Source organism: Carcharodon carcharias, chromosome 7, assembly GCF_017639515.1.
Source record: "Carcharodon carcharias isolate sCarCar2 chromosome 7, sCarCar2.pri, whole genome shotgun sequence".
Lineage (NCBI taxonomy): Eukaryota > Metazoa > Chordata > Chondrichthyes > Lamniformes > Lamnidae > Carcharodon > Carcharodon carcharias.
The window spans coordinates 154,123,426-154,140,507 of record NC_054473.1 but is presented as its reverse complement, the minus strand read 5'-3'; the positions used below and the strand labels follow the sequence as shown (position 1 = coordinate 154,140,507).

The window sequence follows — 17,082 nt, the reverse complement described above, 5'->3', positions numbered from 1 at the left end:
TGATTTTCAATTTGTACACTAACTCCTCAAACGAAGTCAGTCAAATCTAATTCCTCCTTCCATCTGTGTCGTTGGTTCCAACCTCGATCCCCCACTCCTCCATCATACTCTTCTCCAGCTGTGAGGAGATGTTCTTCACCCTGGCACTGGCAGACAACATAGCCTTTGAGTCTCCTGTTTGTGGCTGCTAAAAGCAGTAATTATCCAACTAATGACACTATCCACGACCACATTCCTTTTTGCTCTCCCAACTTGTACCTTCCCCCATTGCATCAAATTCCCACTTACTAAATGTTCTACTTCCCATTCGATTATGTTGCACTTTGTTCACATGGCAATCTGTGGTTTAGCTCTAGCTCTCATCCACAGCTCATAGCTTCTCACCATGAAGAAAATACTCTATCTTTCTTAGGTCCAAATTCATATTTATGCTCACATTGAACTCCATCTGCCGCAGTTTTGCTCAATCGCTAATATAACATTGTCTCTTTGCAACTTGTGCAGTCTCTTATGTGGAATCTAGTTGAATAAGTTCTGGAAGTTCATATAAATAACATCCACACTCACTCTCTTATCTACCACATTTGTTTCTTCCTTAAAAACTACAATTCAGTTCATTAGACTAATCTTACTCTTACAAATCAGTGTTTCATTTTTTACAAACTTCCATTTGGCCCTGATGTCAGGGTCCCAACCCAAAATCCTGCCCACAGCATCTAATAGCTTTCCAATAACTGATATTAGACTAATAGGCATATAATTTCCTAGTTTATCTCTCTTGCTCTTCTTAACTAGTAGAGTGGCATTGGCAATTTTCCAATCCAAGGGGACAGTTCCTGAAAAGAGTGAGTTTCGAAAGATCATGACGAAGACATTAACAATTTCCTCAACTATTTCTTTTAATACTCTGCAATGGAAACCATTAGATCCTGGAGGAACTTTAGACTCATGTAGATCCAAAAGAACAGAAATGTTGTGCTGTTGCTTGACTATTATACATGGTGGGAATGGGTTTCACCTGAGAGCTAAGCCAAAAAAAAAGTTACTTCCCAGAGCTAATCAAGATTGGATAATGTCCTTCAATGTGTGACTGATACTGTAAAGAATGAAGATTTTCTCTTCTTCAAAGAATGATGAGTCCTAGCATCCAATTTTATTTATTTTGAAAATGACTACTGTACTTAACAAAAATGGCAATGTTGATCATTGTAAATTGTATGTAACCTGAACAGTGCTTTATTTATTAGTATTCTTGGCAAAGTAATATTATACAGCATATATATGTTCCAAATGCAACTACTTAAAAATTATTTTGAGATGTTCTGACGAAGAAAATTCATGTGTATTTTTTGTTTTAAATTATCTTTCAGGTACTTTTAGATTGAAGTACGCCCCTCCGTCTGAAAGTATGGATTCGGCAGACTAGCATTTGGAAATGCACATTAGCATGAATCACAATGTGCCATTGAGTAAACCAATAGTAGGTACAAAGAAAGATGCAAAGATGTTCAGTGGATATCTTGCCCTGCTAAATTAATTCCCTGCTGTTTTTATCCAAAGGTGCTTTTTTAAAAAAAATAAATCTTATACGGGGATAGAAACTACACTACGCATGCACTAGCTGTAAATATAATTGAGTGAGTTTCAAGAAGTAATGGCTAAAACCAGAATCATTGTGTTTAGCAAAAACTGTGCAAGGACATTGCACAAAGAAAATGGAATTTATCCAGAACTATTAGATACTATGGATGTTCCTACAAACTAAAACACAACAGCAGAACTATTTTCCTTTTGATTGCCTATTACTGTACAGCTTTACAAGAATGGAGAAAAGGGGAAAACTCCAGAAAGAGGAACAAAGAACTCTTTTAAAGAATTTGCTATTATATTTACAATGCAATATTGATGGAGCACAGCAGAGTTGACCAAAGTACTCTTGTCTGATCAACAAGATAGGGAAGATGTTTGGAAAACCAATGCTGAAAGAACAAAAAGACTCTACAGTCTCTGCGAAGATGCTTTGAGCATAAGTTTGGCTGTGTGGGAAAGCTTGTTTCTGTTTTTGTAAGGTTCTTCAACTTGTATATTTTTAAGAGAGAGACCTTTACATGTAAAAAGATGCAAACAAATATTTTTTGTAAATTTAGTGTGTTTTTTGTAGAAATATGCTGTCAAGTTCTCCTGAATCAATTTGTCATGTTTACAAGTGTTTGTGTGTGTGTGTGTGTGCGCGCGTGCGCGTGTGTGTAGCCAAAGGCTAATGCAGAAGAACCTTTACACATGTCCATATTTAAGGAGAACACTGAATATGTCTGTATTTAAGGAGAACATTGAATTAGTCCTGCAACCTGTAACCTGGATGAACTTACATATCACACTAAGCAAAGTCAGTTTACTCTTCAGTGTGAAAAGGAAGCCTGTTGTTTTCTGTCAACATTTGGAACACAAAAATTGATGTTTGTTTTTCATCCATAAGAAGGAAATCTTGGTTTACTAAAGTAAAAGTTGGAAACATTTTGCTTCATTCACAAAGAAATCCATTTATTTTGTGCTTTTTACAGTCCCAGATTCGTAAATATAGATCTTTAGGTGTTGTATATGGAAGCTGTTACTTACAGAAACTCATCATCTTGTCTCTATGCAAAATGAAAGCTGAAAGTTCTCCACAGAACTGAACATAGATGCAGTATTATTTCCATGTGATTGTATTTTCAGTATACAGTATGTTGAAATGTTTGCTGCAACAAATCGTATTTTTACTTCACTCTTCAGAACTTGGAGAATTAACATTTGGAACTAAATTTATTGTTACTCATAGTTTTCTTGACCAGTATGAAAGGATTCTATTTCAATATAGGAATGAAGTGGGAGGAACTGATATGCACCATTACTACTTGCCTTAATTAACTTGAAATCAAAAGCCAGTTTTCCAAATAAATTTTATTACATTATTATAGTATTGCATCCTAAGATATAAAGGTAATGACAGAAATCCTCTGGGTAGTTTTTTGGTGTAGTCCAAACTTTTACTGGAGATGAAAAGAATATTGTTTGAAAGTGAATGCAGAGGAATTGGCTTTTAAATAAATATGTGGTGTGCTCATCCATAGCAATGCAAGTGTTGGGTAAATAAAAAGTTGTTTTATTTTGATAATTCCTGCACTTTCAATGCTTTGTAAACCCTGTTTAGATATTCTGCAAAAGCCCTGTGTAATTTCCGCAGTGTGACCCTTCATGTGAGGTGACCACTGCATAATTCTGAGCTTAAATGGCAGCTCTTACCAATTGTATACAAACTAAAACAGAATTACCTGGAAAAACTCAGCAGGTCTGGCAGCATCGGCGGAGAAGATGCTGCCAGACCTGCTGAGTTTTTCCAGGTAATTCTGTTTTTGTTTTGGATTTCCAGCATTCGCAGTTTTTTTGTTTTTATCTCTGTGTATACAAACTATGCCTACCAATGTATAGTACTTAAAACAGAACATTGTTCTTTTAGATTTTATATCTGATGCAAGAACATAATTTCACAAGATAATTTTAGTTCCAACGTAATTTGAGTTTCAAAAATGTTATGAATTGGGGTTCAGAAATTTCCGTCATTTCCTTGCTGTCTGTAATCCAATCCTCCCACAGTTATTTTTGGGACCAAAGTTATGCATCTTTCAAGGGCTTTAGTGTATTCCATATTACAAACCAAATCAATTTTAAGATATAAGCTGGGTGCATTATTTATTGTTCGAAACCTGATAACTTAAGACTTTTTGATCAAAAATCCTTAATATCATCCATTATTACATTGAAATAAAACTTAAGTTGCTCCATTGTGATATCATAACATTCTGCTCCAGTGATGCTGGATACTGCTTCCCATTTATGATGTTGCAATGGAAAAAAATCCTATACAAGATGTCCATACTGGGTTGCCTGTGATCACCAAATTTTACTACACATTACTAATGCATGGCTAAGATACCAGAACACATGGAAGGACTACTTTTGAAATGTATAGGACCATTTTAAAAAGTGGTGAATATTGTTGGGCTTCAAGATGGAAATAAGAGCAAGTTTGATTAAAAGAAATGTTGGGCAACTGGCCTTGAAAGCAGCAGGCAAGCTAAATTAATCTCTCACAACGAGCTACACAACCAATTGGAGATATGATCATACACAGTAAACTGTGTATGTATCATGAAAATGTTTGGCCCCAAATCATGTGACTTTACGAAAATTGTTTGAAATTGAGAAATTTGATATTCCTGCTACCACCCTTCCTCCATCCACCCCTCACCCCACTGAATTCTCCTTTGCATTTGAGAATGTCCAATCTGAGAAGTAAATGTATTCAGTAGACTTTTTTTCTAGGGATCGTATAGCACAAATTAGTATTTGTATTGGTTATCTGTATTTATTCATTTTAAAAGAAGGAAACTGTTACATTTCTAAATACTGACTAGAAACAGATTTGTATTATGGTATACTTATTTACACATAATGAATGACAAGTGAACAAAAAAATCTACCAGTGTAGTTCAAGCATTCTAAAACCTCTGCAAACTAGGCAGAGTTGCAAATGGCACAAGACACCTGTGGATATAATTAAAAACTTACATTTGATATGGCTGCAATATGGCAAGGTAGTCAGGTTGACTTATCAGAGCTTAAAACACTACAAAAGTTCACGTGATCTTTACATGCAAAAAAATCCTGTGTGCAGTTTATGCCTGCATTTCATGTTGCCATACAGAATAGAATGTAGAGAAGTGAACTGTAGGATAGTTTTTATTGTTCGTTTGCTTAAAGGGGATAGTGATCTTTTCTTTCGGTGGCAACTGCCTGTATGTGCCCCTCTCTCTGCCTTTGTCTCTCTTCTGTGCCCCTCTCCCTTTCTTTTCTGTCTCCCTCCAACCCCCTCCCATCCATGAAAAAGATAAATTGTCAAGCTCCTATTGGTAAATGAGCCAACGTTCACCTGCAACATTTGGGCTCTTTTTCTAGGCTAGTGAAAGTTTTATGTGTAGGGATGGAGGAGGAAGGGAAATGGGCAATAGTTTCCACCTGATCACTATCCAATGAGTCTTGCTGGAAGGTGTTTGGATACCTAGTGATAATAGGATCATGCTTGACAATGGTGCTTTCTATGGTTGAATAGCCTGCAATTTAGGCTTGCACATGAAGATTTTGAAGAATGACCACTTGAGTGAACTGTCAGAGAGCAATGGAAGCTACATAACCATAGCAAGAGTGGTGCCTTCAGGAGAGATTTGGGCAGTGGGGCACAGGAGAGAATTGGACAAGATTGTATTAATTTATATACAAATTTAAAATTCCCAAGTATATTGTGAAAGCTTTCAAAATTTTACTTAACATATTTGCCAGCTTTTGCAAAATAGGTAAAGTGCTCAACTTGTACTAGCATTTCTGTTCTATCAGCAACTTTTGGTAACCCTGTCGCATCTGATCCTAGGTGTGCTGTTGCAGAATTTCCTTGCCCTGCTGATTAGCTCCCCATCCTTGCCCAAGTTGTGTTTTATTTCTTTGTAGTGCTGCTCCTGGATCAGTGTTAAAGCAACATTTCTTTAAGCATTAATCTTTTATTTAATGAAGTTTGTAAAATTGTGGATATCAGAGAATGACTTGAAAGAGAATTATGGATACCTGGAAATGGTTTAAAAGCACTACTTTCACTGAAGGTTTAATGATGTTTGGTTCATAACAATCATCTGAACCTTGAGATGCAGTCAGTACATCCAAATAATTCTGATGTATCTATAACTTTATTATGATGTGCACTGTGGAATTTGGGAATTTTATCCTTTGTTTTTGCCAACTGGTAATTCAGTATGGTATGCATTTTATGTGAGATGATATGAGTATTAAAAATATGTAATGCAATCTATCTAGTTTATCATGTGATCTACATTTGATTACCAAAATTATTGTTTAATGGCTTCAGATAATCTCACTAATTGTTCTGGCAGTGCCATCTTCCCCATCATTAACAATTGGGTTCTGTTTAAGAATTCTATTATTCAGCGTTCTTGAAGCAAAGTACTGCAATTTTCTGCTTGCTGTGGTTCCCTTGTGCCATTTTGGAAATTGTATGTTGGTACAAAATTCTGTTTAAAAATAGTGATTTCACTTTCTACACTGCAAAATTAATGGCTTCTCAATTACTTCCCTTACAGTGCCATTTGTTGATATGTATGTCTCTGCTTTTTATTTACTACATTATCAATGATTTACACAATCTTTGATTTGTCCTCTTTATGGAGAAAAATTCATGTCCATTTTCCTAATCTGTCTGCTTTTAATTATCAAATAGAAACCATAAACTCCTAACTAGAAAAAGTTTTCTTTTTTCTCTAGAAGGTAGCCCAGTGTTACTATAGCATATGAAAAGGGGTAGATTTTCAGTTTGCCACCCAAGCATAAAACTGATTTTGTGGACTAATCACATATCATGAAAATCAGACTGTTTCCATGATAAGTTGCAGCTGAACTCCAGTTTTACATCCGGGCAGCAATGAAAATCCACCCCTATGTAGCATGCAGTGGGAGGATGGAAGGTACTCCTCAAATTTCACATGACATATTGACCTTAAGGAGAATTCTGGGTGGATGGTGGATTTACGGAATTGTACATTGTGCAATTATGACTTATGGAAGATTATTTATAAAATGGAGACCTTTACATTTAAAACATATCCTATATTTTATGAACACTAAACTGCAGGAATACCCCCAATTCAGTATTTCATACATTCTGTGCAGTTGATTTTAATTTTGGAAAAAAATTGCATTTATAAAAAGATATAATTCTACCTTAAACAATTCAACTAATTTTCTGTGCTTGTTGCCTTATGAACAAATTACAATTTGTGTGATTAAGATTAACTGTGCAGAGAAAGTATCAATTTACTTTTTTGAAAAAGTGAATTTTGGTTTCGTTCAAGGTGTAGAATAACAATGCTGAGGATCAAGATAGTTTTTTTTTATTTTTGACACAAGACCTCCCTATTTAGAATTTGCAAGTCATGCATAACATCAGCCAGATGAAGATTAAAGCCTATGTACTGCTCCCCAACAATGTGCCTTAATCCTGACCTCAAAAATACACATCCTGCTAAAACAGTCTGAATTTTTCCATTTCTTTGACAGATATCCTAATAGCCTCCAAAGTGAAATTAAGTGCCAATTTTTCCCATATCGACTAAGAACTGTTGAAAAAAAACCCTTGCATAACACTTTTATCATTTCAGTAAGCCAGTTTAGCCTTTGCGAGAAGTGAAAGACAATGTACTAATCCACTGCTCCATCCACTTGTTCGCAACTTTGCATTGTCAGTAGGAACAGATTGATAGATCAGGGTTATGGTACCTTTCACCTGCATTTACCAGTCTGAACCTAGTCGGGTATTTACAGCTGCAGACTCGGCACTACACAAACCAAGAGGCCTGGTGATTAAAGAAAATTGGTCCTCAAACTTGATCCAATGTACTTGGTGTGGGGTGCCTGACAGTGGCTCTCGGGTGTGTCACAGGTGTTGAAGAGAGATATGGGGGTGTGGGAGGTTAGGTAGCTCAACAGGAACAATTCTATGTGTTTTTTTTAAATCCATCTACTTGTTATTGGCAATTGAGGGAACCACTGGAAAATCTTGTGCAGGGCAGGTTCAATGTCTAATTAGTAAGGCCTACAAATTTAGGAGTGGGACCAGCAGCTGTACAAATTAAGTGCAGGCCATCTCACTGCTAAATTTGCACCTGTTTTATGCCTACAACACATACCAATTTTCTACCACAATATCCTATAGAGTGCTGTATATTTGTAATATCCAAGCTAAACTTCTAGTTTTTCACCACTCTGGTCAGAAAAAGCAGGGCTGTACCTCAGTAACATCTGAATACCAATTAAAATATAGTGTTAACAAAGAGCCAATGAATTATAAGAACGAAAATGTTAATTACCAGGGAGGCCAAAGGACCTTGAACTGTTTAAACTTTGTTTTACATGGAAACTGAAGTGATTTGAGGCTACCTACCTACTCAAGTGAGTCTTGCACATCTGCCTGATTTCAGTTTGGGCAGCCTCACACTTGAATTGTATTACATAGTTTGCATTGATGTAGAGCTAAAATCATTTGATTTTGATGCAAAAGTTTGTAGCAAATAGGTTTATTATAAGAAAAAGTGAATGTGAATGCACTGGACACTGAACAAACACTTTTCGTTGGTTGCTTTGTTAGTCATTTTTGTATAGCTTGAAGATTTTGTTTTTTACCCTGTTTTGGATATTCCCATTTTTTTTCTCATCAGAATGGCTATACGGTTGGCTGCGAATTTCTTCTTGTTTGCTGTCACAGCATCAGCAGGTCATTTGATGGGGATGGTTAAATTAGATAAGTCAGCTGATTGTTTTCATTTCCCTTTCCCAACTCCCACCCTCCCCAGAGGTGACATTCCAGCTAATGGTTAATCCAAAAAAAAACTGGTGTAACATACCCTGAGACAAGTTTTGAGTATCCTTGAAAATTGGGATTGTTTGTTAAATTGCAAATGAGCTTTTTAACTGTGTCACTCGGAATAGGAGGAATGTAGTTGCACAAAATTATTTGTAAGTTGAGATTTTTTTCAGTCTATCACTAATCTTGTATCTTCTAAAACTAAGAAGTTCCAACAGTTTTCTCATGGTTAATTTGTAGATTTATCCTTTTATATAGTGGAGGAGGATGATGATGGACTAAATTATTATGGAAATTTGCTTCGTAGCGCATTTATTGAGGTAAAGTTCTTTATTCACTTTAGAATGTACCTTTCCATGTGTGCCAGGTTTGATGTCTTCTCTTTAAGAATCTAATTGGGAATTTATGTTTAATATTGGTCCATAGAAAACTTTGTTATTTTGACTAGGATTAAGTTGCACTACCTCTAGTTAAATTGTTATAAAATATCTTTACTTGAATTTCACAAAACATTTTCACGTGTTGTATCCCAGGTATGCATCTAAGAGTTTTGAGATACATTTCTATTGTCTATGCTGCAAAATGTATCTCAGATAACCCTCATATTCTGTAATTCTAAATTTCAAATTCTAAATTGTCTACAATTTAAATTCTTGTATTTTCAATTTGTCTTGGATAAAACACTTGTATTTTGCATTATGTTTTTCTAAGTGTTTACTTGTAAAAATGGCAAGGTCTGTTTGATATATGAGTAAATCTTATGCCATCAGCTACTTAGTTCCTTATTGAGTTGGAAGATTCTGGTCACTAGTACATTAAATTTGTGTTCAATGTCACAATTTTCTTCATATTATGACTAAATTAAAAAATAGGATTTCCTTGGCCTATGACACCTCATGACTTATCTAATCAGTGCCTCTTCACAGGGGACAGCAGTGTATTGCTTTTTAATATTATTTGCCATTGTCACATCTGCCCATGCAAAATGTGGGTTTAAAATCTTGTTGTTAATTAAAATCTTGTAGCAACTAAATTTAGGGACTGTCAAATAAGGGGATCAGAAATTCAAAAGTCTGACATTGACCAACAAATCAAATTTGTCTTCCTTCATTGGATGATTTCTGTATTTTCAATTGGTAACTGAAGAGTTAAATTGTTGTATACAGATAGTACCTGAATGAACACAGTATGATGTTTATTGCATTTCTTATTTACGTTTTACTTATTTAGAAACTTTTCTGAAACTGACTTTTGTAATCCTGGCAAAAGCACTTGTAATGCTATCTGATATAAAAGATCTAATAGCATAGAGAATCTGTTTGTCATCAAATTTTTCCTTGTTTCTAAATATATCAGCAGTTGTTAAGTTATTCCTGGTAAGCAAGTTTGATTTCAAGCAGGATTTTTTGCATTTTGTTTGTTCCAATGTTATAGCATTCCAATGTATCTAAAACTTGCAATAAAAGAAGTAACACTAAACATACAAAGAATATTGAAATGTGCGGGTAGGGTAAAACACTACACACATCTTCAACATATAATGTTGCCTTACTTTAGTTTTTCTGAATTAACTGATATGGCCATTCTATGCTTAAAGTAATAATTCCCTAATTAGATTCTTCTCAATTTGATTTTTCATTCGAAATCCCATTATACTTGAAATAATGGAATAATTTAACATTCATTTCACTTTCTCTTTTCCATTAGTATGCCAAATATTTTCAGGGTTGTCCGGCTTCTTAGAAGGTTTTATTTATTTCTTTCCCCTATACTTTCTCACTGCTCACCTCCTGCAGTAAAGTGGTAGGAAGGCTACTATAAACTACCTCCAGAGCTATTTATGAGCAGTTCCAAAGAGTCATTCTAGAGAACCATCAATTTTTCCCCTTCTCTTTGGAGGAAGTGCTGGGCATCCCTACAGCAATTCCCACAGCACAGTGCAAAAGAGATTATGAGCACATTTTGTTCCATTGTAGTAGGACAGTACATTTGTGTGGCATATACAGTGCCATTGGATTGATTCTTATTTTACTCAAGGGAGACATGTAGAATCTTTGTTATCATTTGTAACATCCAAAACTTTTATAACCAAGCTATGTAAATTCAAGAAATTGTTCATACTTGCAATACCTGCCATTACTTAATTAAAATTTGTGAACTACAGATCCTGCAAATTTAGAAAGTGAATAAACAAATTTTCACTGCCATTGTAAAGAAATTCAGATGCTGTGAGCATGGCATTTCTAATAGCTAGTAAATGAGAAGTTTTTCAATTTTTCTCATTCTCTTGCTTGAATAGGCAATTTTATGAATATTGGGCTAGAATAGAATTGCTTTTGCTATTGCTCTGTCAAATGCATTATTCAACAATGCAATTGCTTGAAAAATCAGCAAAGTCATGCATGCTATCCAATGAAGGAAGTCACATATGTTTTATTAACTTAATGTCAGAACTGTAGCCCTGAAGTTTGTGTTGAATTGCTAAAAGATGCTTTAAAAACTCCATTTTCTGGTGAATGTTAACATTTTTTGCCATGTTACAACAGTTTGTACAATAATCCTTTCATTCTTTTTGTATATGACAACATTGTATCTGTCACTGCTGAAACTCCAGGTACATTTTTGTGCTATCATAGTAGTCATTGCTTGCATCAAGGGTTTACTAGACTTGTGTACTTTAACTGAAGTGCCATAATTTACAAGTGCCATAGAAAATGTTTGTCCCATTTTGAGATGCAGTGTTGTAGTTGCATGGTGGCATGTTTGAAAATGGCAAGATTGATGATTTCTTTGTATTCTACCAAAGAACTTGGACAGGTTAGTTTTACACAGCCAGTAATTTATGCTGGTCATCATTTGCTATTTTTTCCGTTGTGCAGTGGCATCTAATATCAAAATATTTGAGGTTGGAAACATAGTGAAGCTCATTTTGAGCAATTGTGCATTTCAGTATATTTAATTTTTTGACCATTGTGCATGTAACATTAATATTGAAAACTTGTTGCATTTTTATAAATATTTAAAGCTATTATGCAACTGATTGAACTCAACATGGCTCTTTCACACTTTAATTTGTTTTTATATTTTATGACTTTGTTAATGAAAGGAACACAATGTACATTTGTAGAAGAATACATTTTTATCTTTTAAGCCTTGTTGTATTGTAAATGCCAGTACAGAAGAGCAATAAAAATATAAACAGCCTATTGTTTTATTTCCCAAATACACCAAATGCGCACCTGACCTTGAAAGTATGAAGGGATGGCAAAGACTGTCAATTTGCCTTGTCAGTTGTTTATCTCCTAATTAATCTCCAGAACCATGAAGAAGTCCATGAATACATTAAACTGTATTACTTTGCAAAAACTAGAAGTTCTGGACCAGATAGGGATAGCAGACAATTGAGTTGTGTGGACCAAGGCTGTAATAAGTAATACATGAGGATTCCCAATTTTGGCCTACTCCTCCTAGTTCATATGTAAGAATTCCAATAATATTCAAAATTAAATGGCAGCGCTCATAATATTGTTGACAACCAGAAATTATGTCATAGGAATTATAAAGATTTTCTTTTATCTGTGCTAAACCAGTGTGCAGGGTATTCAGGAAGAATGGGATCTGGGAAGGGTAAAGGGTGTTTCTTTATGTAAAGAACCCCTGGGAAGTGACTTGAACCACTTAGCAAAAAATGTTATGATATGAAATTTCTTGTCTAGATATGCTTAATGATCAGAGGTCCAGACCACATCTGAAGTTGCCTACAGAACACTTGGTCAAAATAGAGAGGAAAACTTATGATTTTGATAATTAGAAACCTGTGTTTAAAAAAAAGAAAGCAAGCAAGCACTGATGGACTTCATGCAATACATTCATAGGATTGTTAAATTTGAACTTGTCAATACAGTGCCAAGGAGCCTGCAAGAGGCACCTCCTTTCAAATCTTGGTGTTTCTGGACACTTTTGAGAACAGACACTGAGCCATGAGCTAATGGTGACTGCAACAAAATAACATTCGTTCATTGGGAGAGATGGTGGCGTCGTGGTAATATCACTTGACTAGTAATCCAGAGGCCAAGGATCTGGGAACATGGATTCAAATACCCCCACCATGGCAGCTGGTGGAATTTAAATTCAATTAATAAATATCTGCAATATAAAGCTAGTCTCAGTGATGGTGACCATGACCATTATCTTCAATTGTTGTAAAAACCCAATATCCTTAAGGGAAGAAAATCTGCCATTCTTAACCTGGTCTTGCCTACACATAACTCCAGATCCACAGCAATGTGGTTGATGCTTAACTGTACTCTGAAACGTTTAGTTCAAGGACAATTGGGGATGGGTAACAAAAATACTGGCACTGCCTGCAATGTTCACAACCCACGAAAGAGTAAAGAAAAAAAATCTAATGTTGGGAACATTGCGGAAATGCAACCAAACCAAATACTCCTGAAGATTGCCCATCTTAAGTTGTGTATGAGGGCCAATTTTAGTAACTGGCTTCTTGAGAATGGAAGCCTCAAGGATAAGTGAGCTTTCTTCAAAACATTATATGGGACATGGAACAAATACATATGAGTGCTGCAAAAGCATCATAAATAAAATACTTTGAGTGGATCAGTGTTCAAATTAAGAGTTTAGGGAAAATATATTTGTAAAGCTTGGAGAGAAGAGTTTCAGGGTGTACTCATTGGTCGAGTACAAAATTATTCCAAAGTAAATCAAAGAGATTTGGGGAAGAAACTGGTTGAGGATCATTGTTGGTAGTAAGCAATACAAATTGGAGCAATAAATTACAAAGGGATAACGCTTAAATGAGTGGGAAAAATTGGCAGATGGATTTCACTGGGTGAAAATGTGAGATAACCTATTCATTTGTCTCTGGTTAGCCTTGCTACCAACATCTAACCCTTGTTTTTCTCTTCTATTCTAGGTCCAGAAGCTGAACAGGGCCCTGAGTGAGCAGAAGAAAAAGAATGGAGCACATTACAAGAAAGAAAATACTCTATCTTACCCTTGCAGGCATTAACTCTGAGTGGCACCCCATATGGTTCAGTGGGTATGCTAAAGGGATCTATATTAGGAAGTGAACTCAACACATGGGCAGGGACAAGGGCACAGGAAGAGGATGGTCGAGAAAGGAGCTCATCGGATGGACAGCTCACAGTCTAGCCATACTGCAGATATCATGGATGTGACTTCATGGGGCCCAACCCATTGAAGAAACTGACAGGAATGTATAAGTGCATAGAATTACCAGTCACCAATTTGCACACCTTGTCAGAGAGCATGAAGGATTCCAGCTCATGTGGGATTATACTATGTGGCTGTGACAAAGATAAACTTTTCCTGGTCCTTCTGGAGCTGTCTGCAGTCTTTGACACAGTTGACCGCACCATCCTACTCCAAAGCCTCACCTCTGCCATCAAGCTGGGTTGGACAGCTCTCACATGGTTCCATGCTTATCTACCTTATTGTAGCCAGAGAATCATTTGCAATGGCTTCTCTTAATGTTCCCAGCTTGAAGTCATCCAAAACTCTTCGGCACGTGTCTTAACCCTCAGCAATGCTGAGTTCCCATATCACCCCTGTGCTTACTGACTAATATTGACTCCCAATCAACCAACATCTAGACTTAACGAATTATGGTACTCGAGGCGGAATTTTCCGAGCCCGCTACTGGCAGGCATGATAGGTGGCATGCGTAGAAAATATGGTGCAACCTGCTTCACAACGGTGTGAAAGCAGGACGTGATTGTCCACTCAGCCTGCCGTTGGCGGGTCCCGTTTCCCGCCATCGGTCGGCAGGGACCTAATTATAATACATCAGCTTATCATTAAAAAGCCATCCCACCAGGTTCTCAGAACCCCGCCGTATCTTCCGTCCACGTCGGCGGGAAAGCATGTTGACGTGTTTCACAACATCATGCAGGCGGCGTGCACGTAGCGGCCTTCACTTCAGGGGAACTGAGGTGAGTGAGCAGCAGCATTCTCCACAGTTCACCTGTTGTTTACAGGCACCAGGGGGTGGGGGCGACCGATGCCTGGCCCCGGAGGTGACTGCTGAGGGGGGAGGGTTGTCCGGGGGCAAGTGTTGGCCAGCCTCAGAGGCAACCGTTGTCAGTTTCGGGGGGAGCGGGGTTAAGTGCTGCCCTGGCGCTGCTTCCCGCTCTCAGGCAATCGAGGTGGGGGGCAGGCTAAGTTAGGGAAGTGGCCACACATTAGGGACACCTGTATAAACTGACCATGCCTCTGCAACTAAGACAAATCAGGCACAGCCACAGTGATATGAGTGGGGTCAAGCTCCTAGCCTGCGCACCCACGCAAGCAATGTGGAGGCACCAAAGGGCCACTGAGCACTCCATACCTTACACTTGGACTTCACCAACTGCAAAGACTTTCACTCACTGAACGTGCAGTTGGTGTACAACCACCAGAAATGCATCTTGCAGGTGTGTGCACGGTTTCCAGGGAGTGTGCACGATGCCTACATCCTGAGTCACTCGCAGATCCCTGCAGTCTTCCAGAATCCAAAAAGTCTGCACAGTTGGTTCCTTGGGGACATGGCTGTGGCTGATGACACCCATGTGGCGGCCTCAGACTGCAGCAAAGCAAGGCTATAATAAGGCTCATGCAGCAGCTCACAACTTGGTGGATCAGACCATGAAGATGCGGTTCTGGTGCCTGGTCCAATCTGGTGGAGCCCTGCAATACAGTCTGCAGAGGGTGTCACGCACCATCGTCATCTACTGCGCCCTTTACAACCTGGCGCTGCAACAGGGAGAGGAGCTGGCTGAGGAGGATATGGAGAAGTTGCACATCACCTCCGATGAGGGGGATGAGGCTCTCGCACTGGCAAAATGAGGCAGGTATGTTCAGGAGGCCCTCATAGCTTCCAGATTTGTGGAGAATGATGACAACATGCAATGAGGTGTCACCATAGATCCTCACAGTGCAATTGTGAATGTTTGACTCCAGTCTGGCTTATGGCAGCACCAATGCCCTCTGAGAATGTACCTGCCATGGAGATACAGTGGAGGCTCTAATAATCACTCAATTGCAGGAGAATGATGACAACGTGGTGAGGACACTCCATAGATTTTCACATAGCTTCTGAGAATGTCTGACTCCTGTCTGGCCAAGGGCAGCTCGTTTGCACTCCATGATCAGGGCCATCTCAGAGACGCAACCATGAAACTTTAGACGCATCTGATGCTGTGTCCACCTTCAGTACCTCAGCCCTTCAGGAGCTGGTGCACAGCATCACTGGTCGCATATGCTGATATGATGGGAGCCAGCCCCACCTTAAAAGGTCTGAGAGCACACAGAATGACAACAGATTGTGGCACCAACCCACTACATTCTGACAGCAATGACCAGCACTGCCGAGGTGCAGGCATCGGTAATGTTTCCAGGGAGTGTGAGACTAGACCATCACTGTGGTCTGAAGGCTGCACAAGGTACAGGGAAGAGGCCCTGGACTAAAACATCTGCCTTTATCTTGTGCAGCAAGGTTTCACATCTGAGTGACAAGAACACTGCTCATCAGAACAATGAGCCACAGGCAGGGAGACATTCTTAGGAGTTTACTGGCAATAGTGAACAATATGTACAAGTAATAACACCCCCGCCCAGGCTGTGAAACTTCTTTTACATAACTTTCCTAACCCTGCTGCTATATCTTGGGTGCTCTCCGTAATCCACTGCAGAGATGGAGGCAGCCTGCTGACTGTGATGGCCTGTCTATGATGACTTTGGCGGGCATCCTCTGGCAGACCGAGGCTTGGTAGGCCCCAGCCTGCTTTCGGGATCTTGCTGTGTGGCAGTGACACCCTCCTTGGCCTGTGAAGCTGGAGCTGCGGAGGTCACAGGAAGATAGGGTTGGGATGGGCTGGTCACTCCCAGACTCACCTGGGTGGATGACCCCGGAGTTTGCACCTGCTGATCTTCCTTCCTATGGGTGCCCAAGTGCCCCTGGCTGACCCCGTGAGCGGAAAGGGTAGCTGGAGTGAGATGGAGATGCCCAGCACCCCTCTCGCATACACATTGTTGGAGACCAAGTATGGCATCAGTGATGGAGTTAAGCTCATGCAGCAGTACAGGAGTGATGTCCTGGACCAAGGTCTCCATGGCGGCTGCCATCCTGCCAGTGTTGACCTCAGTGTGTCACAATGCCAGCGCTATCACCTCAGCCTGCAGATGGACAGACTGCTCCATCGTGTCTTGCAATCTGAGGAGTTCAGCAGAATCCCTGCCTGATGTTCCCTAGCTTGCCTTTGCAGCTCCAGCAACTCTGACATGACCGAGTTCAGAGGCTCGTCATCCTGGCCTCCAGCAGTCCTCTGAGTGCCAGGGACCTGGGAAGTCTCTACCTCCGCCTGCTGTGCATCAGAAAGTGCAGTGTGCTCACCAGATTGTGATCCCAAGGCTACTCTAAAGCTAGGTCCCACAGAGGTGTAAGTCTCTGCACAGGTGGAGGGTGTGGTTGAGCACTGTGACAGGACTTCGGGGAGGGTGCCTTCAGATTCCTATTCAGAGATTTTGGAGCTTGATTGGAGGCCCTGGGTCATGGACTCTGTCGGCTTTTTGCAGATGTGCCTGTGAAAGCAAGGGGAGATAAT

General features: G+C 39.0%; 1 protein-coding gene across 3 annotated transcripts in view; it reads left to right on the top strand.

Annotated features, from left to right (window-relative positions):
• Nucleotides 1–13,427, top strand: part of zcchc14 (zinc finger, CCHC domain containing 14) — a 190,930-nt gene extending 177,503 nt beyond the window's left edge. For 2 of the 3 annotated variants that reach the window (XM_041191123.1, XM_041191122.1), the window contains one exon: nt 1,371–2,524. In XM_041191123.1, the coding sequence (XP_041047057.1) occupies nt 1,371–1,426 (56 nt within the window). In that variant the 3' untranslated portion in view covers nt 1,427–2,524. Of the gene's footprint in view, nt 1–1,370; nt 2,525–13,394 lie in introns of those variants that run through there. The other variant, XR_005943495.1, reaches the window with a different exon arrangement.
• The last annotated feature ends 3,655 nt before the right edge of the window (nt 13,428–17,082 follow it).